This window comes from Pygocentrus nattereri, chromosome 5, assembly GCF_015220715.1.
Source record: "Pygocentrus nattereri isolate fPygNat1 chromosome 5, fPygNat1.pri, whole genome shotgun sequence".
In the NCBI taxonomy this organism is placed as follows: domain Eukaryota; kingdom Metazoa; phylum Chordata; class Actinopteri; order Characiformes; family Serrasalmidae; genus Pygocentrus; species Pygocentrus nattereri.
In genome coordinates, this window is record NC_051215.1 from 28,082,698 (window position 1) to 28,107,842 (window position 25,145).

Here is a 25,145-nt window from a genome sequence, read left to right on the forward strand (position 1 = left end):
CAAGCATTGTGGAATATGTGTTCTGCCAGGCAGGATTTGGATTATTTGACTCACTGAAAATATAATCAGCAGATTAGTTGATTACTGAAATATAATTATTTAACGCAAATTGTCAATTTTAATTAAACTCTACATGATTTTGTTCTCTACTCTCCCTTTCCTTGTTTAGCTGGTGTATGAATTCTTCTTACGGTTCCTGGAGTCACCTGACTTCCAGCCTAATATTGCCAAAAAATACATCGACCAAAAATTTGTTTTGTCTGTAAGTATCTTTTCTTCATATAGCTAGGACACAGCATATTCTCAGTAATAGATTGTTAAAATGTGATGTCTGTTAACTATTTGAATGTGCACTTAGTGTTTACAGATGTATTATAAATGACTTTGATGTACAGTAGTCAGATCTGTGTTGTTGGGTTCCATTACATAACTGAAAACTGATTTGGATTGAAGCTTGCAAAGTTTGCCTAAAAAATAAAACTGCAAAATGTTTAAAGAAGATGAATTTCACATTCTTATTAAAAAAAATCTTTCACCATGACAGGAGGTCAGTTTATTTTGCATTGTGTTTGCATTTTGCTCCAATTTTGCATGTATTGTAGGAATATAAGTTATAGATGTTAGCATATTTATTTTAAGCATAATTTATGAAAAAGAAACAAATGACTCTTTGTAGCTATTGGAGCTGTTTGACAGTGAAGACCCCAGAGAGCGAGACTTCCTAAAGACCATCCTGCACAGGATCTATGGCAAGTTTCTGGGGCTTAGAGCCTACATCCGTCGACAGATTAACAACATATTCTATAGGTGAGGTCTCTACACATTTATATGTGTACATGTATATGATGACTGGATTGTTATATTGGGGTGTTTTTCTATGAGAATTATAATTTTCCTTGTAGAAATCATTTTGACTGCCTTTAAATTGCTCTTATAGTGAGTTCAAGATATTAGACCAAGTTAACATTAAGGGCAAACATAGAACATGTTTTGCAATATTGACAGTGTTTTAAATTTACTGCAGTTTCATTATTCCACTTGGCCTTGGTCTCATTGCAGGTTCATATATGAAACAGAACATCATAATGGCATTGCAGAACTCTTAGAAATCTTAGGAAGGTGAGTGCACCTACTGACACTGTTGCCATATAAATCTGACTGTAGAGAAGCTCTCTCCCTTATCTGTATTGAATTGAATGGACTTGGCCTGGAATGGCATGTGACCAGAGCTTTGTATCCACAGTATAATTAATGGCTTTGCCCTGCCACTGAAAGAGGAGCACAAAATGTTCTTGATCCGGGTGCTGCTGCCTTTACACAAAGTCAAGTCTCTCAGTGTCTATCACCCTCAGGTATTACTTCTACAAATGTTCCCTCTTTAAGCCTATATTTGACATAAATCCTGTGTAAATCCTCTTCTGGCCTAGTGCAAATGAAAACTATATAACGACTTGCTTAATAATCCCAGTATTGTGGATATTGTGCACTGTAAATTCTTCGTTTTTGCTGTAGCACATTTAACCCAGTTTATTTTGCTGTTGAGTTAGAGGTGTTGTATCAGACAGAAACTGCTGTTTCCCAGGAATGGTCTTGCAGTTCACTTGTACAGTGGAAGTGTGATCTGATGGCATTAGTGACAGCATTTCTGTTACAGGTGGTTTTAGCTCTGCTAAATAATAATATGATGTATTATTTCCTTTTCCTGCAGCTGGCATACTGTGTTGTGCAGTTTTTAGAAAAAGACAGCAGCCTCACTGAACCAGTAAGTGTTACAGCTTTTACAGCTCTAGTCATTTTGAAAATTCATGCTTAATCATGATTATTGACTTATGCTTTATTTTTAAGTCTCATTCAAGTCTGAAATCAAGGAAGCAGCCTATTAAAATATCAATTATAAAATGGATTACAAAGGTTCTGAAATCTGATTGGCTGAGCCATGTACAGTTACACACAAATACAAGCACACATCGACCGAATTCTCTATTCTATGTTTAAATTTTTTCCTTTTATGGACAGTGAAACAAAGTACTGGTAGGTGGAGCAAGACATAAGCATGCATATGAAGTAAATGACCTGAAATCATATTAAATATACTCTAAATAAGAACCTGGGTTTGTTTAAACCGAGGGGCTGACAACTGTAAAATAATCATGATTATATGACCACAAACTAAAAAGTTTAAATTAAATGACTGGAATGTGTAACGATCACTTTACTGAACATTCCAAGCGTTCAGAAAAGTTATTTAACTTTAAATGGTAAGCCTACCTATTCAAATATGAATAATGGTTTTATTGGAAATTATTTAGAATTATATTTATTTAAAATGAGCATTATTGGTAGAAAACTTTGTTTTGGGCAGCCATTCACTGGGTAATTATTTACATCCCTACACCCAGCTTTAACACCTTCTTGCCTTGCTTTCTTTATTCTAGGTTATAATGGGTCTCTTAAAGTTCTGGCCAAAGACCCACAGTCCTAAAGAGGTCATGTTCCTGAATGAATTGGAGGAGATCCTGGATGTCATTGAGCCTTCAGAATTCGTCAAAGTTATGGAGCCTCTGTTTAGACAGCTGGCCAAGTGTGTATCAAGTCCACACTTTCAGGTAGGAAACCATACAACCACCATTCTCATCCTCTAAGGGTACAATTCTATGGCTGCATAGTGAACTATTTTCCTTTATTTACCTGTTCTGTAGATCACGTAATATGTTTTATAACTGCCCAGAAACCAAGTTATGGTTTTAAAGAGGAATTCCATCAATTGTTCACAATCTCTGTATATGTCTGTTGTTAAGATGTAAGCAGTGTCATTCAGAGTGGTTTGATGTAAAATGGTTAATTGTAGAGAAAATAACCAGTTTATTTTCAGTCATGGTAATTGGAATCAGAGACCACCACAAATAGGGACATTTTTTTTTATCCAAACCACCAATCAACCGGTGTGATGTTGTAAATATGTATTTGATGTTATAAATGGTAAAACACTGGCAAATCTGTGTCTTTGGGAACTATTTTGCCTCAAAATGCCCTGCATGTACCTCTCTGCCACGGATTTTAAAAATATGTTTTATGCCGGCCTTACGCCAAATGACTTCAAGCGATTTCACTGTCGCAGACAAATATCCAATCCATCCATCCATCCATCCATTATCTTCCGCTTGTCCGGGGTTCGGGTCGCGGGGGCAGCATCCTAAGCAATGAAGCCCAGACCTCCCTTTCCCCAGCCACTTCCGCCAGCTCTCCAAGGGGGATTCCGAGGCGCTCCCAGGCCAGCTGGGCGATATAGTCACGCCAGCGTGTCCTGGGTCTTCCCCGGGGTCTCCTCCCAGGTGGACTCGCCTGTGACACCTCCCGAGGGAGGCGTCCAGGAGGCATCCTAACCAGATGCCCGAACCACCTCAGCTGGCTCCTCTCGACGTGAAGAAGCAGCGGCTCTACTCCGAGTCCCTCCCGGATGACTGAACTTCTCACCCTATCTCTAAGGGAGAGTCCAGACACCCTGCGGAGGAAACTCATTTCAGCCGCTTGTATTCGCGATCTTATTCTTTCGGTCATTACCCAAAGCTCATGACCATAGGTGAGGGTGGGAACGTAGATCGACCGGTAAATCGAGAGCCTTGCCTTATGGCTCAGCTCTTTCTTTACCACAACAGACCGGTAAAGAGCCCGCATCACTGCTGACCCAGCACCAATCCGCCTGTCAATCTCCCGCTCCCTTGTACCATCACTCGTGAACAAGACCCCGAGATACTTGAACTCCTCCACTTGAGGCAAGAGCCTATCCCTGACCCAGAGAGGGCTCTCCACCCTTTTCCGCCTGAGAACCATGGTCTCGGATTTAGAGGTACTGATTCTCATCCCAGCCGCTTCACACTCGGCTGCAAACCGATCCAGCGAAAGCTGAAGTTCGCGGCCTGATGTCCCCAATAGGACCACATCATCTGCAAACAGCAGCGATGTGACCCTGAGGTCACCAAACCGGACACCCTCCATCCCTTGACTGCGCCTAGAAATTCTATCCATAAAAATTATGAATAGAATCGGTGACAAAGGGCAGCCCTGACGGAGTCCAACTCTCACTGGGAACGAGTCTGACTTACTGCCGGCTATGCGAACCAAACTCCAGCTTTGTTTGTACAGGGCCTGAATGGCTCGTAGCAAAGAGCCATGTACCCCGTACTCCCGAAGCACCTCCCACAGAATACCCCGGGGAACACAGTCGAATGCCTTCTCCAGATCCACAAAGCACATGTGGACTGGTTGGGCAAACTCCCATGAACCCTCCAGAATCCTGGAGAGGGTGAAGAGTTGGTCCAGTGTGCCACGACCAGGGCGGAACCCGCACTGTTCCTCCTGGATCCGAGGTTCGACTATAAGCCGGACTCTCTTCTCCAGTACCCCTGCATAGACCTTGCCAGGGAGGCTGAGGAGTGTGATTCCCCTGTAGTTGGAACACACCCTCCGGTCCCCTTTTTTAAAAAGAGGCACCACCACCCCAGTCTGCCAATCCAGTGGCACCGCCCCCGATGTCCACGCAATGTTGAAAAGGCGTGTCAGCCAAGACAGCCCCACAACATCCAGAGCCTTGAGGAACTCAGGGCGGATCTCATCCACCCCTGGAGCCTTGCCACCAAGGAGCTTCTTAACTACCTTAGCGACTTCGGCCTCAGTAATGGACAAGCCTATTCCCATGTCCCCAGACTCAGCCTCCTCACTGGAGAACGTGTCGGTGGGATTGAGAAGGTCCTCAAAGTATTCCTTCCACCGCCCAATGACGTCTTCAGTCGAAGTCAGCAGCACACCATCTCCACTATATACAGTGCTAGTGGCACACTGCTTTCCCCTTCTGAGTCGCCTGACGGTTTGCCAGAATCTTTTCGGAGCCGACTTAAAGTCACTTTCCAAGGCCTCACCAAACTCCTCCCATACACGGGTTTTTGCCTTGGCAACAACTGAAGCCGCAGATCGCTTGGCCTGTCGATACCTGCCAGCTGCCTCTGGTGTCCCACAGGCCAACCATGCCCGGTAGGACTCCTTCTTCAGCTTGACGGCATCTCTCACCTGGGGTGTCCACCACCGGGTTCGAGGATTACCGCCCCGACAGGCACCAACTACCTTACGGCCACAACTACAGTCAGCCGCTTCAGCAATGGAGGAACGGAACATGGCCCATTCTGAGTCAATGTCCCCCACCTCCCCCGATATCTGGTCAAAGTTCTGACGGAGGTGTGAGTTGAAGATCAATCTGACAGGTTCTTCTGCTAGACGTTCCCAGCAAACCCTCACTATGCGTTTGGGCTTGCCTGGTCTGACCGGCATCTTCCCCCACCACCTGATCCAACTCACCACCAGGTGGTGATCAGTTGATAGCTCAGCTCCTCTCTTTACACGAGTGTCCAAAACACATGGCCGCAAGTCCGATGACACGACTACAAAGTCAATCATTGAACTGCGGCCTAGGGTGTCCTGGTGCCATGTGCACTTATGGACATCCTTGTGTTCAAACATGGTGTTCGTGATGGACAAACTGTGGTTTGCGCAGAAGTCCAAAATCTGAACACCACTCGGGTTCACATCAGAGAGGCCATTCCTCCCAATCACACCCCTCCAGGTCTCACTGTCATTGCCCACGTGAGCGTTGAAGTCCCCCAGTAGGACAATAGAGTCTCCAGGAGGAGCACTTTCAAGCACCCTTCCCAAGGACTCTAGGAAGGCTGGGTACTCTGAACTGCTGTTCGGTGCATAAGCACAGACAACAGTCAGGACCCGTTCCCCAACCCGAAGGCGTAGGGAAGCTACCCTCTCGTCCACCGGAGAAAACCCCAACATACAGGCACCGAGTCGAGGGGCTATGAGAAAGCCCACACCTGCCCGCCGCCTCTCACCATGGGCAACTCCAGAAAAGAATAAAGTCCAGCCCCTCTCAAGGAGATTGGACCCAGAGCCCAAGCTGTGTGTTGAGGTGAGCCCGACTATATCTAGCCGGTATCTCTCAACCTCGCGCACCAACTCAGGCTCCTTCCCTGCCAGTGAGGTAACGTTCCAAGTTCCAAAAGCCAGTTTCAGCAACCGAGGATCAGAATGCCAAGGCCCACGCCTTCGGACACTGCCCGATCCACAACGCACCGAACCCCTACTACTGCTCCTCCCATTGGTGGTGGGTCGATGGGAGGAGGGACTCATGTAACTCCTTCGGGCTGGGCCCGGCCGGGCACCATGAGTAAATGCCCGGCCACCAGACGCTCGCTGGCGAGCCCCTCCCCCAGGCCTGGCTCCAGGGTGGGGCCCCGGTAACCCTGTTCCGGGCAGGGTACACAAGTCCCGTTTTTGTGTCTTCATAGGGGTTATTATGGATCACACTTTGTCTGACCTGTCACCTAGGACCAGTTTGCCATGGGAGACCCTACCAGGAGCTTTTGCTCCAGACAACATAGCTCCTGAGATCATTCAAGCACGCAAACCCCTCCACCACGATAAGGTGGTGATCCAAGGAGAGGACAAATATCCAATGTTAGAATAAAATCATAAGATTCTTGTTAGAGTCACGTCGCATTTGCCTCATCTCGATTGGTTAGTGTAAGTTGGTCAAGACGCTGGTCTTATATCAGTCTTTCTCATATTGATGCTGTGACAAAATCAACCGTGTTTAATATTAATGTAAGTTTTAAGTCTTGGCTCATGCAAATAGTGAGGGGCGCCTGTGAGTGCTTGCAAGCAAACACAAGCCCTCAGCGCGGTAGAACGATAGTGTTAAATTGTACGTGTGACTGCCTGAAATCTCTATAAAAATGGTGAATCTGCTCTGCTTTAATACAACAGTCATATTAACTTAAAATGTAAGATAAAACAAAATAATCCTTTATTAGTCCCACAGCGGGGAAATTCACGGGTAAACTGACTGCTTTCATATTTCAGGTTCACTGAGTGTAACAGTGATGTAAGGAAATGTGCAGAGGACTTTAAGAACGGCATTACTGGAGAATCATCAATGATTTTTTCCTTTTTTTGCTTTCTGTTACACTGTTTGATTTTTTTTATTTATTTTTTTTTTTTATGGTTTAGTTCATAACATCCAATCAACAATGCTGAATCGCTGAATTTTGTGTTAATGTTTAAATCTTTATCTCAAATTAAAAAAGTAACTGCACGTTTCACAGCTTAATTATAAATATTCTGGGTGATGATCCATCAGAGTATACAGCTCTACAGAGAACTGCTCTGAGCCCCACATCTTTACATACTCAGCTAACATATGTTTCCATCTGTACCACTATAGAGTGAAAGGAAAGGTGTTTACCTGCTTGTAAATTTCCACCAGTTGCATGATGGAAAATAATCTCAAATCTAGTTGCAGTCTTGTAAATAGTGACACTGGAAGATCCCTAGTCTTTGCAAAGTCATAGTCTGTGACTAAAAACTGTGATGCTGTCTTTAGATGTGAGATGGTGTCAGACTTGAACCTTTCAGAAGTCTTCAAAATCTTTTCAAAGCCTTCTAGTGTATGGTTAGCATTAGACAGAAGTCTTATCTCAGAGTTATCATAAGAGAATATCTTGGGTATCAGGCAGCATTTGCATAACTGTCTCATATAGTAACTGCTTTCAAATAGTAGCTTTTGGAGGCATTAAAGTCTGTGGACATCTGGTTACTATCACCACCACTGTGAACAGTTCTGACTTGCCAAGGTTCTCTAGAGCAGAGCATTTCCCATCAAACCACTCTGAATCACTGATTACATCGTAGCTATTAAATCATGCTGAAAAACAGAAAAATCTGTGGAATTCCCCTTTAACCAGTTGTGAACTAAAATTACAATTTTTGCTCCAGGTTGCTGAGAGGGCACTATATTACTGGAACAACGAGTATATCATGAGCCTAATTAGTGACAATGCTGCCAAGATCCTGCCCATCATGTTTCCTGCTCTTTATAAGAATTCCAAGAGTCATTGGAACAAGTAAGCCATCCATGTCAACTACAGTGAAGTCAGTTACACTCATGAATATAGGAGTGATCATCTCATGATGTGTGCAAGCCAAAAGTAGATAAACAAGCATAAAACAGTTAAATGCAGATATTTGGACTTGTGTGAATGAGTTTTCAAATAATGCAAGAGCTTTTCTTACACTGTTTCTCTTCTTCCTGTAGGACGATCCATGGTCTTATTTACAATGCTCTGAAGCTCTTTATGGAGATGAACCAGAAGCTGTTTGACGATTGCACTCAACAGTACAAAGCTGAGAAGCAAAAGTAAGTCAGCTATAAAACAAACGAGAGATGGAGACCGAGATGAGACAGAATGAGAGCATAGACAGAGAGAAATCAAAATATAGGTACCTCACAGACATTGTGAGCAACTTAGCCGATTTTCTCGTTTTCGTTGATGTAGCATTTGTTCCCTAAAAGCTTTAGCAGTATGAAAAGAACCCCTTTAAGAGCTTTATGCAGTTCTGTTACAAATCCCCACTTCTGACACAGCGTAAACTGTACTCATTTCTTCTCCCTAGAGAGAAGTACAAACTGAAGGAGCGGGAGGAGATCTGGCACAAAATTGAAGAGCTTGCGAAACAGAATCCTCAGGTACGCTTACAACTTCACATTCATACAGGATCAGACAGTGTGTTTAGAAAAGATTGCAAATACAGTTTACATCTGTTACTGAACCATTGAAGCCATTTCTGACATTTATGCTGAAGTGTTTGTCTTACTGACAAGTGCATTTATTGTGTTGAACCTTCAACTTCAGTACTGTCTTGTCAATTTCAGTAAACTCTTTTAAAAAATGTACCTGATGCACTGGTGTGAGGGAAGCCTTGGGTAGTTTTAAGCTTGTCATTCTTTAATTAATGCTCAAAATTTGGTGTTCCAGATTAAGTCTAATTATCACAGGGCTTCTCTCCAGAGTTTTGGGTTTACTCTGAGGGCACATGTAAGAGTCGAGAATTTAATTATGGTGTTACAAATTGGGTGTGTGTCTCCATGTGAGTGTCTTAAGTAGTTGAAAAAGAGCTATATGAAAACATAAGTCTTTCTGTTTTGTTTTTTTTTTCCAGAGTACAAAGATCCATCCTAGTATCCGACCAGGTCTGCCTCAAGATGAGGTCAGTCTCTTCTGTAAAATTCAGTGTAATGAAAAGATTGTTTCCACAATTCAAGGTTTGACCAGTCGTCATAATATGGAAAATATTTCAGTAGTGGCTGCATTTACAAATTAGAATGTTGATGATCTCAGTTTTTATCTTCCACAAAAGACACTGTTTGTTTGGGGGAGCAGTTTTCATTTTCAGAGAGGGACTGGATCTCGGGTCTTTAATTGCACATGCTCATTTTCCTTTCCTTGCATCTGTTCCTTGGATCTCGGCTTCTCCGCAAAGGTTGCAAGGATAAGACATGAACAGAGGAATCGATGCCAAACGTTCACCAAATCAGCTATTACTGAGTTTAAAGGATCTGTTATATCCTGCTATCAGCCAACTTTTCACATGAACACACTTTGGTGAAATTCAAACGCAAACACATAGGTGGAGGTGGAAAAACTTGACCACAAATCTGTTATGTGCTGTGACAATAATAATCTTCTCCATAGGATTTATGTGTGTTTTCTCACTCTGAAAGTTTCCTCTATTTTTGATCATTCTGAGTGCTTTTGTAAAATTATGTGATTTAACTGTACATTTTACCATGTGACATTAGTATCTCACAAAAGTGAGTACACCCTTCACATTTCTGCAAATATTTTATTATATCTTTTCATGGGACAACACTATAGAAATAAACCTCGGATATAACTTGGTCAGTGTGCAGCTTGTATAGCAGTATAGATTTACTGTCCTATGAGAATAACACACAGTCATTAATGTCTAAAAAGCTGGCAACACAGGTGAGTACAGCTCACAGTGAACATGTCCAAACTGTGCTCAAAGTGTCATTATTTTGTGTGACCACCATTATTATCTAGCACTGCCTTAATCCGCTTGAGCATGGAATTCACCAGAGCTGCACAGGTTGCTACTGGAATCCTCTTCCACTCGTCCATGATGACATAACAGAGCTGGTGGATGTTAGACACCTTGCGCTCCACCTCCTTCCGCTTGAGGATGCCCCACAGGTGCTCAATTGGGTTTAGGTCTGGAGATATACTTGGCCAGTCCATCACCTTTACCTTCAGCAAGGCAGTTGTCATCTTAGAGGTGTGTTTAGGGTTATTATCATGTTGGAAAAATGCAGCGCACTTTCTGAAGGGAGGGGATCGTGCTCTGCTTCAGAATGTCACAGAACATGTTGGAATTCATGTTTCCCTCAATGAACTGCAGCTCCCCAGTGCCGGCAGCACTCATGCAGCTCCAGACCATGATGCTACCACCACCATGCTTGACTGTATGCAAGAGACAGTTGTCTTGATACTCCTCACCAGGGCGCCACCACACATGCTTGACACCATCTGAGCCAAACAAGTTTATCTTGGTCTTGTCAGACCATAGAACATGGTTCCAGTAGTCCATGTTCTTGGACTTCTTGTCTTCAGCAAACTATTTCCATGTTTTTTTGTGTGTCAGCTTCAGAAGAGGCTTCCGTCTGGGACAACAGCCATGCAGACAGAGCTGCTGCATAGTGCAGCATGTAGTCTGAGCATTGACAGGCTGACCTCCCTCTTTTTCAACCTCTGCAGCAATGCTGGCAGCACTCGTGTCTATTTGTTTTCTAAAGCCAACCACTGGATATAGCACTGAACACGTGGACTCAAATTCTGTGGTAATTTACATTTACAGCATTTAGCAGACGCTCTTATCCAGAGCGACTTACAAGAAGTGGTCAACCCTGGTGAGGCCATTTCCGAGTGGAACCTGTCCTGGAAAACCACTGTATGACCTTGGCCACTGCGCTATAGCTCGGTTTCAGGGTTTCTTCTTATAGCCTAGGCCGTCTTTGTGAGAGCAACAATTCTATTTCTCACATCCTCAGAGGTGCCATAATGAATATGCAGTGGCCAGTATGAGCGAATTGTGCCCAAAACACCAAATTTAACAGCCCTGCTCCCCATTCACACCTCTAATGAGTCACATGACACCAGGGAGAGGAGACAACACAATTGGGCACAATTTGGACATGTTCACTGTGAGGTGTACTCGCTTGTGTTGCCAGCTGTTTAGACATTAATGGCTGTGTGTTGAGTTCTTTTCAGAGGACAGTAAATCTATACTGCTATACAAGCTGCACACTGGCTACTTTTAAGTTATATCCAAGTTTCATTTCTATAGTGTTGTCCCATAAAAAGATATAATAAAATATTTGCAGAAATGTGAGGAGTGTACTCACTTTTGTGAGATACTGTATATACACACTTAGAGATCCTAGAGACAGAGAGAGAAAGGGAAAGATGTGATTTCAAAACCTAAGTGTGTGTGTGTGTGTATTTGTGTGCAAACAGTATATGATGTATAATGAGAGCCCAGGGATGCCTCACTACTCTATGGAGACAGAGACCCCTACTGCTGAAGATATCCAACTGCTGAAGAAGACTGTGGAAACTGAGGCCTCACAGGTATTGGAACTTTTATCAAGCCTGAAATATTGATCGAAAACAAGACATTGCGCAAGAACTGTTAGGAGTCCAACCTTATCTGACTCAGAGCCCAGGTATTGTGTCTGAACCTGATTGTCATATGTCCACCCAGTCACCACCAACTCCAGATATAAAAAAAATCCAAGTCATAGTATTAATGCATAGAGTGTTGATTTATCAAAAAATGAAAGCATTTTAAAGCTGTGCATTAGATTAATTAGTACAATCAAAGGGTCTGCTAGACCAGTGATTTCTCACCTTGGTCCTAGAGTGTCCCCAGTCCTGCTTTTTTTTTTCTTTTTTTTTCCTGCTGCCACAACACTTACTTTAAGTCATGAAGAGCTTGTTTTTGATCTGATGGGCTGGATCTGGTGTGTTGAGATCAGGGGAAAAACTAAAATGGCTGGCAGGGGGAATTCCAGGACCAGAGTTGGGAATCATTGGTCTAGCAGACCCTTTAATTGTTCTAATTAATATACCACCCAGCTTTAAAAACTGAAACTGACTGAGACTCTGTCTTTAGATATAGATACAAACCTCACCATCATTTGCATAGCAACAAGAAATGGACCTAAATGCACAAAGTGTAGATTGAATGTGTAACAGTGTTATTGTGAAATTTGTACATAATTTGGTGCTGAGAATGCTGTCATTGTAGTATATTACTACTTCTTGATGCTTGGCCACATAGCAAAAATATTTTCACCAGGCCCCAGTAACAACATAGCAGTGTGTTAAATATATGGAAAATATTCTGTTTCTTTGGTTCCCTCTACAGTTGTCATGAATGCATTAAAATTATTTGGACCCCTATAAACCCTTTAAAATCTTTTAAAAAGCTTATTATTCAGTACCTACAGGGACTTCAATGCAAACTGAGCTATTCTGTCCCAAGTACATTACATTAGCAAATCCGTGATTGTCATTTCTAGAATTGGTGGAGTGCCAAGACACTGTTCAGTGCCTTTTTCAATGCATTCTTTTATGTGTATGACAGGTTTTTAGTGATGTACTAATATCTACTTGGTGCTTTTCAGGGAATGAAGGAGATAAAGAAGGACAAGGTGCTGATGCGACGGAAGTCAGAGCTGCCGCAGGATGTGTACACTATAAAGGCCCTGGAGGCCCACAAGCGGGCAGAAGAGTACCTGACATCTAACCAGGAAGCTCTCTGACCAGGGAACACCGCCACCCTTCACCTGCACCACGCCTAATCTGTCCCTCTCGTCTTTGTCCAGAAATGTCGCCTGCTGTAAACTCGTCTCTGTTCCTCTGCCTCTTTCCTTCCTCACCTCCTCTGGAGAGCCCTTTCTGCAGAATCCTGGCCAGCACAGAGAACGGTGGAGAGCTTCCATGCCCTCCCTTAGTCACGTACACAAACGCAATCACAGAAAAGCACTTCAATTTCTAGTATGCATCAAAAGCCACATGTAGTGATCATGCAAAATGATACATAGGTTGTGCTAATAATTTTGAATGTTTCCACTCAGAGCGTGTTTCCTTTTCTTTTTATTTCACTCAATTTTCTTGTCTAGATTTAATCGTTAGACCTCACTTTTATGTTCCTCTTTTCAAACTGTGTTGCTTTTTTCAGGATGGACTTTTTCCTCATCTGTTGATCTATGTTCACTCAGTCATGTCTGATTTGAAGGGTCCACACTTGACAAAATGGACTGCATTATCCAAAAGATAACAAGGAACTCAGTGGCAACAGTGACCATGCATGTTTTTTTTTTTTGCATGAGCCAGGTTTAGGGACTCCTCTGTGTGTGTGTGTGTGTGTGTGTGTGTGTGTGTGTGTGTGTGTGTGTGTGTGTGTGTGTGTGTGTTTTTATGGATCATGTTGCCTTGCTCTTGTAGGACTGTGTGGAGCATATGAATGTAAGCAGTATTTCAAAATGTGCCACACGCATTACATTGAGGTTTTTGTGATCTCTAGAGAAGTAATTGGAGCCTTTGTTTTTTTTACAGAAACAAGGATCCAGGCTCTGCATAATACTTGGTGTCATATTAGGTTAAGTTTACAACTCAAACACAGTTGCATCAAAAGTTCCTCAAGACAAAGCATCATGCTTCCCCCTTGCACATCAGAAGTCCTGCCCGTAGATGAAGGACGCACGTAAACCTACAATTAGGCAGGTGTGAGCTAGTCCAGATCCATATGCTTTAGTGGCAATATAAAGAGTCTGATTCTACAAGCCTTGCTTCAGAGTCCCCTTAATTGGGAGGCTGCTATGATTTAAACCCATAGTTACATTCAGACATAAATCTCACCGCAGGATGGGAGCTTTAATCCGTTTCCTGCCTTAGTGGTGATCAGTTTACAAACTGAGATCACAGTACTGCAAGTTGCTTTATCAAAATGATAAACCTCTTAAACCAACACCAGCAGATCATTCCATGTGTCACGATCATTCTGCTAAAGAACAATGCTGTTTGGCCCGTCCGTATCAAAACATGCCCTACAGCTACCAGCTCTTCTTCATGGTTCTGTGGCGTATGGCTGCATATAGGTAATCCTATTATACATTTCTAACTGCTTTCCAAGAAATCGCAAGAACCCCCCCCCCTTAAAAAACTTTTCTGATCTTATAGTCTGTCTTGTTTTGTCCTGTATTTTTTTGTGTTACAAAAAAAATTTCCCTTATTTCAGTTCTTTCATGTGGAATGGGAGGGATGTGAAGTGCAAGTGTAGGGAATCTCTTCACTCACCTCTGCCCTCTCATCTGCAAACCTTGCTTGCCATTACTTTAATAGATTATGCATTTTTTTAAGCGCCTAAGCAATATTTTTAGAAAGAAGTTAAAGAGAAAAAAATAAAACATGCACTTGAGAGGTGTATGGTCAAGCGCTATACAATCCTTATACTAGAACTATAAAGAAGAAAAATGCTTGCTTAAACTTGCCAGGCTGATTATATGGGGAAATGAAGACAGCCTGCAGTTACCGTTGCAAATATTTGTGTATTGTATACTGTATATTGCTTAGGGTTGCACCCTTGCTTGTCACATTCTTTATGATTTTCCCTCTACCTCTCAAGAGATCTTTTGTTTTTTTGTTGCTTCTGTTGCCCCCCCCCACGCATTGTAGAGTGAACCATCACTCACTTAGATCATTCCAAAATAATATTCACTCCTTAGGAAAGCAGCCAGACAATGCAAAGCTTGCCTTGTCCACACTCAGCTACATGGTCAACTTAACACTTGGCACTGTCTTTCGTCAGTGTTCACACACTTGAACTCCGACTTTTTTGGAAAAGCTGCACAGTTCCAACATTTCTTGAGTTGTTGCCTCAACAGTGGTGGTTTACTAGTCTTGTTAGAGCCTCATTCTTTCAACATTGACTTTAAACAGTATCACTCCTGGGTCCAAACTGATGATCTAGCTTGCTTTGTGGACTGGGCATGTGTTTGTTGTCTGGCAGCTACACAAACACTGTAGAGGGAAATTATGAAAAGTATGGGTCTCTCCACATTGCTCCCCCTCTCCCCCTTTCCCAGCCCCCTTTCCCAAGTCTGACACTAATCTTGCGCTGCTTTCCAGGTCATATGTACATATGTTGTACTTTAATTAGGTAGAGCATTACATAGTATGAAAGTCATATTTTGTACAGATGTTCATGTATGTACAGAACAAAAATAAAGTTAAAAAAAAAAAAGTGTTTCTGAATGTGTGGGATGCTGCACAAAATTCTACACACGTGTACTGCAAACAGGATACAAAACAGCAAAAGGTCAACTAATCATGAACAGGATGGGTCACCTAAGTGATACGGAGATTGATAACTTGAAAATAGTGATTTGTTAATGTGAGAATCTTAATTTAAATACAAAAAGCCTTTTGAAATGAGTGACTAGATGCAGTAGTACACAGAAGTTAAATACACTGAGTAATAACTCTCCACTTACAAGAAGCTGTATTAATATCTCCTTTGACTGGTCACCTTGTGTAATCCTTAAAGACTTGAGTGACATGCAGCATTATGTTAAGATTATGGAGAGCTGGATTTACACTGACATTTGGTCTGTAGGACATTTTATCTTCTAACAACAATAAGGGAGGAACATTTTCGTATGTTCTTAGTCAGCTTTGTCACAGGTTCTTTTAAAGTTGTATGAGTTACAGGGTGCAGGAGATGAAGAAGGCCTTGGCTGGTTTCACTTGCGTTCCAGTATGAGACTTGCAGAGCTCTGCCGGGACTGAAGTGTCTTTTGGACCATGTCCTTCCATTGGTCATCGGAAATCTCCCGTGCCCAGGCAGGGATACCCAGTGACGGCAAGTTCACCGCTTCCATGGTTCTCTTTACAAGCTCCACATGGTCTGTGAACCAAACACGTAAAGAAACACATGAATGATCAAAGACAACTGGGTCTTCTGATGGAATCATCAGAATATCTACTTACCTGGATCCATAGGAATAGATGCATGGCTCCGTCGTGCAGCAGCTCCCTCAGGGTCCTCCTCCTCATCGCTGTCTGGAGGTGGTGGCTGAGGCAGGAACAAACCCATGGCCTGAAGAACAGCCGCCGAATGTCAACAATCTATATGCAAACCCTCACAGCTATTGAAATTTACTGATCTTCTGAGTATGTTTTATAGACCAATCTCAAAAACATACAGCCTTAAATCAGTGGTCAACAGTTACAGCACTGAAAGCTCAAAGACTTTGCAATTAATTAGAAAGTACAGTTGGTGAGGCACAGCAGGGAAATCGCCAAACTGCTGGACTTGAACAGGATCAGAATTAATGACCTTTGATCAAAAGGGAAATCTGATTTCACACATTTTTTGCATTATTCATAAAGATGAACAAAGTTCACAGCAGCAGTTAAAGGAACCAGACATCCAAACCATTTAACCATAGCTTTTAGAGGCATTATCAATAGAAAACTATGGTTATCAGTACACTGCCTGATGCCTCAGACACTGGGCCACATTCATCAATATCTGCCTAAGTTTTTTCTTAAATCTGTTCTCGAGAAATGTCCTAAGAAAAAGTCTGCATCAGGATTGTGACGTGTTCCTTAACTGCAGAACTGCAGTTTTGACTCTGTGGATTCTGTTCTTACCAAATCCCAAGTAATAAAACATGGGTATATGTCAGAATCTTTATGGAAACTAAATAGGTCTGGTTTGAAGTAAAAATTTCTCCTTAAGAAGGCTGGTGAAGACCTGATAGATGTGCACTAAACATTTTGGTATAAAACTTTTTTTTTATTTAAGGTATATTATTTGCATTTTAGACACCATGAAAACTGGTTCATATTCACCACTGCTGTAAAGTCACAGACTTTCTCTGCAGTGAACCATTTCAAACCATTTGGACAACTTTGTGCACATCTCTGAATTAACTATGCATAACTTGAAAATTGGGGAAATTCCAGCTACATATTTCCTATCATATGGAAAAAAATAAAAATAAAACCTACCTCTATTCTGTCCTGGACCTCCTGCAGCTGCTCTGCATGTGTTCCCTCCTCAGCTTGCTCCATTTGCGAGCTGCCCAGGCTGTCTGGATCCTGGTTCAATGGTTGGTAATAATATCCCCCACTGTCTTCATCATCGTCCCCGGCTCCTCCGTCCTCCTCCTCCATATCCTCACCGCTCCACTCCTCTGCCACGGCCGTGTCTGAGGTTCGGTCCTGCACCAGATCCTCCTCAGAACTCGGTAACACTCTTTCTGGACCCATGTCTCGAGCCCTCCCCACTTCCATCAACGGGCTCCAAGTTCAGCTTGCAGTCCTGCACAAGAAATAAAACAGGTATCTTTTTTTCTCTGATACTTGAGCATCAATACTTCAGTTCCTATACTTTAATCCACCAATCGTTTTTTGTGGCCAAGGCTTTCAAGTATTATTTTTGAGGTCAATATTTCACTGCAGAAATCCCACTTTTTACACTGTTAACAGTTACAGTGTTAGAAATGTGCCAATATCTGATATTTTTACGTCTCACGATGCCGATGCCAATATATAATGTAACATTTATTTCTGAACTTTTAATTTTATGTTGAACTTTTAACTGTTTTAAAGATTTAAGTAATCACTGAATTCCAACGTAAAAAGGACATATTTTAATTTCTTATTGACCATCTGTGTTTATGTACATATTTGTTATAAAACACTGCATTAAAACAAAAAAAAAACAAAAACAAAATGACCAATAGTTTCTATATCATTCTGACAAACTATACAATTTTCATCATTTCTATATTTTTAATTAACAGAATATATCAAATGAGAGCACCTCCAGAACAGTCAAGAGTACAAGAAGTATGCCATCAAAAATCGGTGAGGAATATGTCAACATTTGACCCGATATCGATATTTTCAAAGCAAAAATCTGCCGATAACGATACGAAACCAATATTATCGTGCATCCCTAACAGGTGTTGCATCCGAATCGGTTCCCCTTCACGAATCAAGTCCTCAGGAGCTGCAACTCAGCACCAGCCAAAACTGCCACTACAGCAAGCGAAAAGGATCAGAAGGGGTGTAAATCTGCGCTTTGACGCCGACTGAATTTTAATTTGAAGCATAAGACTTTTGGCCCTTTTAGCCAATTCGCGTGCCTGAGACCGCGATTTACCAGGGAACTGAATCAGAAGCCACACCGGTTTGAGAACTGGGATCGAGAAATTAGGTTTTTTACTTTATTAGGTGTATTACTTTGTACTGCATCGCCGAACGCTAGCGAGGACTGCCTATAGATAAATAAGAGATTTCCCTTGACCTACCTGTCGACCTACCTGTCCACCTACAGGACATAGTTACAGGACTTTGGGTTTCAATTCTCTGGCTGAGAACCACGTAAACTAGCTGTTACGTGCTCAACAGCTAATGGTAATATGGGGTTGTGGAGGCAGCCTTAGCCTGACCATTTAAGCCCAAAGACCTGTCTAAAACGAGGCAGAGTCTTGTTCTACAGCTTCTTGACCGAATTTTCCCGTTCCACCTTAAAAGGTGCAGCAGTTCGTTTAAGGTGGGCCGAGGAAATTCGAGTGAGACGCTAAATGCAGCTTCGTCTGTTCAGAGAAACATGGTCTTTTTAAAAGACCAAACAGAGACTGGCATCAAAACAGCAGACTGGCACAGCTATCACAAGCTAACACGATACGAGTTCATACCTGCACTGCTGTTGTCCGCAACAGACACAGCAACCTCTCCTTTCTCCCCGTCTTTTCTCTCCCTCTGTTATTTACTTCATCGGTTTACAGAAAAACGAAGCTCGGTGTACGTTACGCACTATTTGCTTCCTCATGGAAGCGGAACTGCGTCAAGTTCCTCGTCGACATTCACTGGGCTGAATCGCAATTGGCTCTTCACGCCCTACTCCCTACTCCTTACTCCCTACGCCCTACTCCCTACGCCCTACTCCCTATGTAGTCCCTTAGCTACCTAATTTATGACAGAGTCGGTTTATGAGGAGCCTGGCCGCTTCCTATTTCCCCCGTTATATCAAAACAGGATTGCTAACAGCAGAGGGCGCCCGCGAGTGAGTCCTCAATGAATTGGAGTAAAAGGAGCTCAAGGGCTAAAAGCTAAAATAGTTTCTAATCGCTCGCCCAGAACGTTTCTTTAATTTTAGAAAGCAAGAGGATGTATTTCACTAAAAAATCAAAGAAATCTTACCCATATATTTCTATTTTTCTACAGTAAACAGGTTTTGGGCAGCAGGGGGCGGGCTTTACTGCTAGAGCGTGATGATTGATTGGCGAGCAGAGCAGCTCAGTGGCTGTTCGCGCCCACTGACGTCATGAACCTACATGAGGCTCCGTTTTAAACTCCTATAAGTCGAGTTTAAAAGCTCTTAAAATATAACAGCGGTGTTGAAATGCTTCTTGTTGCTCTGTGTTCAGGGAATGAATGCATTCTTTACATTAAACATGTTTAAGCGTTTATAAAGTCTGATTTTACCCAAATGCTCTATATCAACCCATTCATTTTGGACTCGCTCGGGAGCGCCCTCTAGTGTTTGAGAACACCGGAATACATCGCAGAGCGGTAGTTCTCTCTACAGGTTCCCCGGTGGCTCTTCTCTCTGCAAGCTCTCTGGTTTGACTGCTGTTTGTGTGAGAGGCTGAGCCGCCGGGTGGCGCTCGTGCCCAGAGGGAGGCGGCGGGCATCTCGGGGCAGAAGCAGAGAGTCTGTTTACAGAAAAAGACGAAACTAAGTTAGCTGGTGTTTTAATCTTAAACCCCCAAAACAATGCACATCTACTTCTGTGGCAGCATCCGCGGAGGGAGGCAGGACGTGGAGGTTTATCAGAGGATTGTGAAGAAATTGCAGACTTATGGGAAAGTTTTGACAGAGCACGTGAGCCACGCTGAGGTCTCTGAGAAAGGTAACGGGTTAGGACAGCGCCACCTAATTTCAAAATTTCTGGATAATTAAATTGTTGACTTGTTAACAAATTCCTTCAGTGTGTTTTGATGTGAACTCCTCTGTTATAGAGAAACTCGGAGCGTAAGGCCTAAGACTGTTTTACCATACTGTTTCAACATTACATATAAAACTCAGAAGGCACGTGTAGGTTCAGTGGTAGCCTCTAAATAAACTGGCTGGATTTGTGTTGTAGACATTGTAACCCCTAGTTTCTATCACCACCACTGTAAAGAAACCAGAGTTTGTTAGTTTCTCTACACTGAACCACTTCACATCAAACTGCTCTGAATAACTGTTTACATCTTGAGGACTGAATTATGGAGAAATTTTGGATAAAATGGTAGAACTCCCCTTTAATAAAGAAAGAAGGAAAATAAAAGAATACAATCTGCTGAGACTGAAAAAGGCACTGCTATGGCCTATACTGCTCATTAATGGCTCATGACAGTGTATTCCTGATTTAGGTGAGGATGCTGTGCTGGACGGAGACAAGGCTATCCATGACCGAGATGTGGAGTGGCTGGCTTCGTCTGATGGTGAGATTTTTTAATAGGAGAACATGATAGGAACTGATGAGCAGTGCAGAAAATATGTTACCCCATGATATTGGACACCAACCCTGGTCCTGGAGATCCAGCAGAGTCTAGTTCCAACCAGTCTGCCACACCGCTGGTGACCGCTGATTTGTGCCTTTACTCACACCTCAGCCAGGCTGAAAGAAATTTGTGTGATTGCTTGGGGCCACTGTAATACGCTGTACATCCACACGTTTATAGACACCTGCTCATCTGATGTTTCTTCTGAAATTAAGGGTGTTAATAAGGAGTTTGTGCCCACTTTGCTGCAGTAACAGCATCTACTCTTTTGGGAAGATTGTTAAAACATTGCTGTGAGGATTTGATTGCAGCCACAAGAGCATTAGTGAGGTCAACTGTCGGTGTTGGATGATCAGTTCTGGATCACTCCAACTCATCCCAAAGGTACTGGATGGAACTCCATCATTACAGAGAACACAGTTCCACCTCCACTTTGGGGCATTGTGCCCCACTGGCTCACGTGTTCCAGTGCGCCCAGTTCTGTTGGTAAATGCTAGATTATACAAGCTGTGTGTACTCAGAGGAGCACATTTGTCAGTAATGGGTCTACCTTAAAGCAACTGAATGCACTATTAGAAGAAGCATCTAAAACCCCAATTCCAATGAAGTTTGGACGTTGTGTAAAACATAAATAAAAACAGAATACAATGATTTGCAAATTCTTTTTAACCTATATTTTTAACCTATATACCTATATATGAATACACATCAAAGACAAGATATTTAATGTTGAAACGGATAAACTTTATTGTTTTTTGCAAATATTCACTCATTTTGAATTTGATGTCTGCAGCATGTTCCAAAGAAGTTGGGACAGGGGCAACAAAAGACTGGGAAAGTTGAGGAATGCTCAAAAAACACCTGTTTGGAACATTCCACAGGTGAACAGGTTAATTGGAAACAGGTGAGTGTCATGATTGGGTATAAAGGGAGCATCCCTGAAAGGCTCAGTCGTTCACAAGCAGGGATGGGGTGAGGTTCACCACTTAGTGAACAGTTGCGTGAGCAAATAGTCCAACAGTTTAAGAACAATGTTTCTCAACATGCAACTGCAAGGAATTTAGGGATTTCATCATCTACAGTCCATAATGTCATCAAAAAATTCAGAGAATCTGGAGAAATCTCTGCAAGTAAGCGGCAAGGCAGAAAACCAACATTGAATGCCCGTGACCTTCGATCCCTCAGGCGGCACTGCATTAAAAACCGACATCATTCTGTAACGGATTTTACCACATGGGCTCAGGAACACTTCAGAAAACCATTGTCAGTGAACACAGTTCGTCGCTCCATCTACAAGTGCGAGTTAAAACTGCCATGCAATGCGAAAGCCATATATCAACAACACCCAGAAACGTTGCCGGCTTCTCTGGGCTCAAGCTCATCTGAGATGGACTGACGTAAAGTGGAAAAGTGTCCTGTGGTCTGACGAGTCCACATTTCAAATTGTTTTTGCAAATCATGGACATCGTGTCCTCCGGGCTAAAGAGGAACAGGACTGTCTGGGTTGTTATCAGCGCAAAGTTCAAAAGCCAGCATCTCTGATGGTATAGGGGTGTGTTAGTGCCCATGGCATGGGTAACTTGCACATCTGTGAAGGCACCATTAATGCTGAAAGGTACATTCAGGTTTTGGAGCAACATATGCTTCTGTTGGGCAACTGAAGTTGTACATCAAGCAAGAATGGGAAAGAGTTCCACCTACAAAGCTTCAACAATTAGTGTCCTCAGTTCCCAAATGCTTATTGGGTGTTGTTAATAGGAAAGGTGATGTAACACAGTGGTAAACACGCCCCTGTCCCAACTTCTTTGGAACATGTTGCAGGCATCAAATTCAAAATGAGTGAATATTTGCATTAATAAGTAAGTAAGTAAAACTTTATTTATATAGCACTTTTCCAGAGTGACTCACAAAGTGCTTTACAAAATACTTACAAATAAAATACAAGACAATTAAGATCATTATAATCATATACTCAAATAAGTAATACACACAGTTTAAATATTCAAATGCACACCAGCATATAAAGCACATTGATCAAAAGCTGTTAAAAGCAAGAGAATAAAATTAAGTCTTTAAACGTTTTTTAAAAACCTCAATTGATTCAGAGACTCTGACATCAGTAGGAAGATTATTCCACAATTTTGGGGCATAAACTGCAAAAGCCTGGTCCCCCTTTGATTTTAAGTTAGTATGTGGAACAGTTAATAACACCTGATTTGAAGATCTTAAAGTTCTCGCACTATGAAGAGGATGTAAGAGCTCAATAATGTATGCTGGAGCCTTGTTATGAACAGCCTGGTAAGTAAGCATTAAAATTTTAAAATCTGTTCTGTAGCGTATAGGCAAGTGTAGAGAAGCCAATACTGGTGTAATATGTTCCCTACGCTTTGTCCTAGTGAGAAGACGAGCAGCTGCATTTTGAACAAGCTGTAGATGAGCCACCTCTCTCTGACTCAGACAAGAAAATAAGGCATTGCAGTAGTCCAAACAGGTGGAGACAAAAGCATGAATAATTTTTTCAATGTCAGAAAAGGGCAGGAAATTTCTAACTTTACTAATATTTCTAAGTTGAAAAAGCAGGATTGAAGAAGCTTCTTGGTGTGTAAGGAGAAACTGAGGTGGGAGTCAAAAGTCACACCGAGATTTCTCACAAAGGGCTTTGCCTTTAAACCAAGACAATCAATAGCTAATGGCACCTTTTTGGACATTTCCTCAGAGCCCACAATTAAAACCTCTGTCTTTTCATCATTTAGTTTAAGAAAATTTTAAGACATCCAGGTTTTAATGACTGTCAGACAATTGGTAAGATTATCTACCAGTGTCATTTCGTTTGACAGATAGATATATCTGTGAATCAACATAAAAATGAAAAGAAACATTAAATCTTTGAATAAGATCACCTAAAGGGAGCATATATACAAAAAATAAAAGTGGACCCAAGATAGACCCTTGAGGCACCCCATTGCTGAGAGACGCAGGGGCAGACATCCTGTCACCCGTAAACACCAAAAATGACCTGTTTGATAAGAATAAAACCATTTTAGTGCTGTCCCAGAAATTCCTGCCCATTGACTCAACTTTTCCAATAAAATACCATGATCATTGGTATCAAAAGCTGCGCTGATGTCCAAAAGAATTAAAAGTGATACCTCACCAACATCAGCATGCATTAAAAGATCATTTAAGACTCTCAGAAGAGCTGTCTCAGTGCTGTGTTTTTGGCGAAAGCCAGATTGAAATTTTTCCAGAATGGCATTTTCTTTAAAAAACTGCATAAATTGAACTGAGGCTGTCTTTTCCAAAATCTTGGAAATAAAAAGTAATTTAGAGATGGGCCTAAAATTATTACAATTTGTTGAATCAAGATTTGATTTCTTAAACAAAGTTTATCCGTTTGAACATTAATTATCTTGTCTTTGTGGTGTGTTCAATTGAATATATATTTGCAAATCATCGTATTCTGTTTTTATTTATGTTTTACACAACGTCCCAACTTCATTGGAATTGGGGTTGTAGATGCTTTTGGAGAAATAGTGTATCAGTGATGATAAAATCACTGCAGTAAGTGCTTCACTAATTATGCCAACTGTACCAGCAGACCTTAGTAGATATCCTAAGATTTGTGTGTGCTTGTGATCAGTGAGAAAGCTTTAACTGGCCATTCTGAGGCAGATTCTCATCCTGATCTTCCCTTTGTTTGTTTCCTTTTCCAGTCATTGTGGCTGAGGTGACGCAGCCGTCTTTGGGGGTAGGTTATGAACTCGGTCGAGCCGTAGCCATGAACAAGAGGATTCTGTGTCTGTTCCGACCCTCATCTGGCAGAGGTAGATGTAATACGTTTCTTTTAACATGAGTCAGAGTGCCGTATTTGCCATCCTGCAGCTCACCGCTTACTACACACTTCAACCCGTTTCTCCCTGACATGCAGCTCTCTTTGCTCCAAATTCATGGTGTTGTAGATAGAGATTTAACCAAATCACTGACAAAACCTGCACACTTTTGCTTTATGTATAGCATTCTGGTCCATTTAATGTTGTTCTCGATTCCCTCTAGTGCTGTCTGCCATGATACGGGGGGCTGACTGCAGGACAGAAAGCTCTGTTTTTAAAGTACTGGATTACACAGAAGAGGAGGTCGAAGTTATCCTGGAGAAATACTTTGGTGAACTCACCAAAAACTAACACTGAAATCAGCATTACTGTTATACATTATCCAGCTTTAAGGGCAAAGTTCAAGAGGCACTCGGCTAACCAGCTTTTCTGATTAGATTACTTTGACACAAGATGAATTTTCAAAATGTGGAAAATAATTAAGATGTGTTAACACTTAATTAGAAGAAAAAAAGCATAACAATGTAAATGTTTGTCTTTTCTATTAAAGTTTTGCTGTTTGTTATATAACAGTAGTTTACTGCTGTCAGTATTGATTACATGAAGAATCTACTGATGATTCTGATAATCAACGGAAGCTTTTTAAACAGCCTGAATAATAAAAATACACTAAACAATAATGAACCAATCAGAGTCTTATCTAGGCTATTTATCAGTCTATCTATCTACCAAAATTCTTTACAGGAAAAAGATAACCTGCAAAGATGTTG

General features: G+C 41.9%; 3 protein-coding genes across 3 annotated transcripts in view; 2 read left to right on the top strand and 1 right to left on the bottom strand.

The window, feature by feature from the left end:
• Window positions 1–15,254, top strand: part of ppp2r5d (protein phosphatase 2, regulatory subunit B', delta) — a 43,103-nt gene extending 27,849 nt beyond the window's left edge. Inside the window, exons 6-17 of the mRNA XM_017690670.2 lie at window positions 170–262; window positions 677–807; window positions 1,060–1,119; window positions 1,244–1,352; window positions 1,709–1,762; window positions 2,436–2,606; window positions 7,831–7,958; window positions 8,150–8,251; window positions 8,509–8,581; window positions 9,055–9,102; window positions 11,430–11,543; window positions 12,602–15,254. Of these exons, the coding sequence (XP_017546159.1) occupies window positions 170–262; window positions 677–807; window positions 1,060–1,119; window positions 1,244–1,352; window positions 1,709–1,762; window positions 2,436–2,606; window positions 7,831–7,958; window positions 8,150–8,251; window positions 8,509–8,581; window positions 9,055–9,102; window positions 11,430–11,543; window positions 12,602–12,739 (1,221 nt within the window). The 3' untranslated portion in view covers window positions 12,740–15,254. The remainder of the gene's footprint in view (window positions 1–169; window positions 263–676; window positions 808–1,059; window positions 1,120–1,243; window positions 1,353–1,708; window positions 1,763–2,435; window positions 2,607–7,830; window positions 7,959–8,149; window positions 8,252–8,508; window positions 8,582–9,054; window positions 9,103–11,429; window positions 11,544–12,601) is intronic.
• Window positions 15,109–18,849, bottom strand: mea1 (male-enhanced antigen 1). The gene is made up of 4 exons (XM_017690671.2): window positions 18,692–18,849; window positions 16,995–17,307; window positions 15,969–16,077; window positions 15,109–15,885 (listed from the first exon to the last, which is right to left on the bottom strand). Exons 2-4 carry the CDS (start codon window positions 17,277–17,279, stop codon window positions 15,722–15,724), a joined length of 558 nt encoding a protein of 185 aa, XP_017546160.1. The 5' UTR covers window positions 17,280–17,307; window positions 18,692–18,849; the 3' UTR covers window positions 15,109–15,721.
• Window positions 18,850–19,621: 772 nt separating this feature from the next.
• dnph1 (2'-deoxynucleoside 5'-phosphate N-hydrolase 1) lies at window positions 19,622–24,945 on the top strand. The gene is made up of 4 exons (XM_017690418.2): window positions 19,622–19,908; window positions 20,414–20,485; window positions 24,259–24,369; window positions 24,599–24,945. The coding sequence occupies exons 1-4, from the start codon at window positions 19,773–19,775 to the stop codon at window positions 24,724–24,726; spliced, it is 447 nt and encodes a 148-aa protein (XP_017545907.1). The 5' UTR covers window positions 19,622–19,772; the 3' UTR covers window positions 24,727–24,945.
• Window positions 24,946–25,145: the final 200 nt, after the last annotated feature.

Coding starts and splice junctions, on each gene's coding strand:
- mea1 (XM_017690671.2), bottom strand. CDS start 17,279: ATGGAAGTGGGGAGGGCTCGAGACATGGGTCCAGAAAGAGTGTTACCG. Junction 16,078..16,994: donor AGGTCCAGGACAGAATAGAG/GTAGGTTTTATT, acceptor GCTGTTCTTCAG/GCCATGGGTTTGTTCCTGCC. Junction 15,886..15,968: donor ATCTATTCCTATGGATCCAG/GTAAGTAGATAT, acceptor TTTGGTTCACAG/ACCATGTGGAGCTTGTAAAG.
- dnph1 (XM_017690418.2), top strand. CDS start 19,773: ATGCACATCTACTTCTGTGGCAGCATCCGCGGAGGGAGGCAGGACGTG. Junction 20,486..24,258: donor GTGGCTGGCTTCGTCTGATG/GTGAGATTTTTT, acceptor TTCCTTTTCCAG/TCATTGTGGCTGAGGTGACG. Junction 24,370..24,598: donor CCGACCCTCATCTGGCAGAG/GTAGATGTAATA, acceptor GATTCCCTCTAG/TGCTGTCTGCCATGATACGG.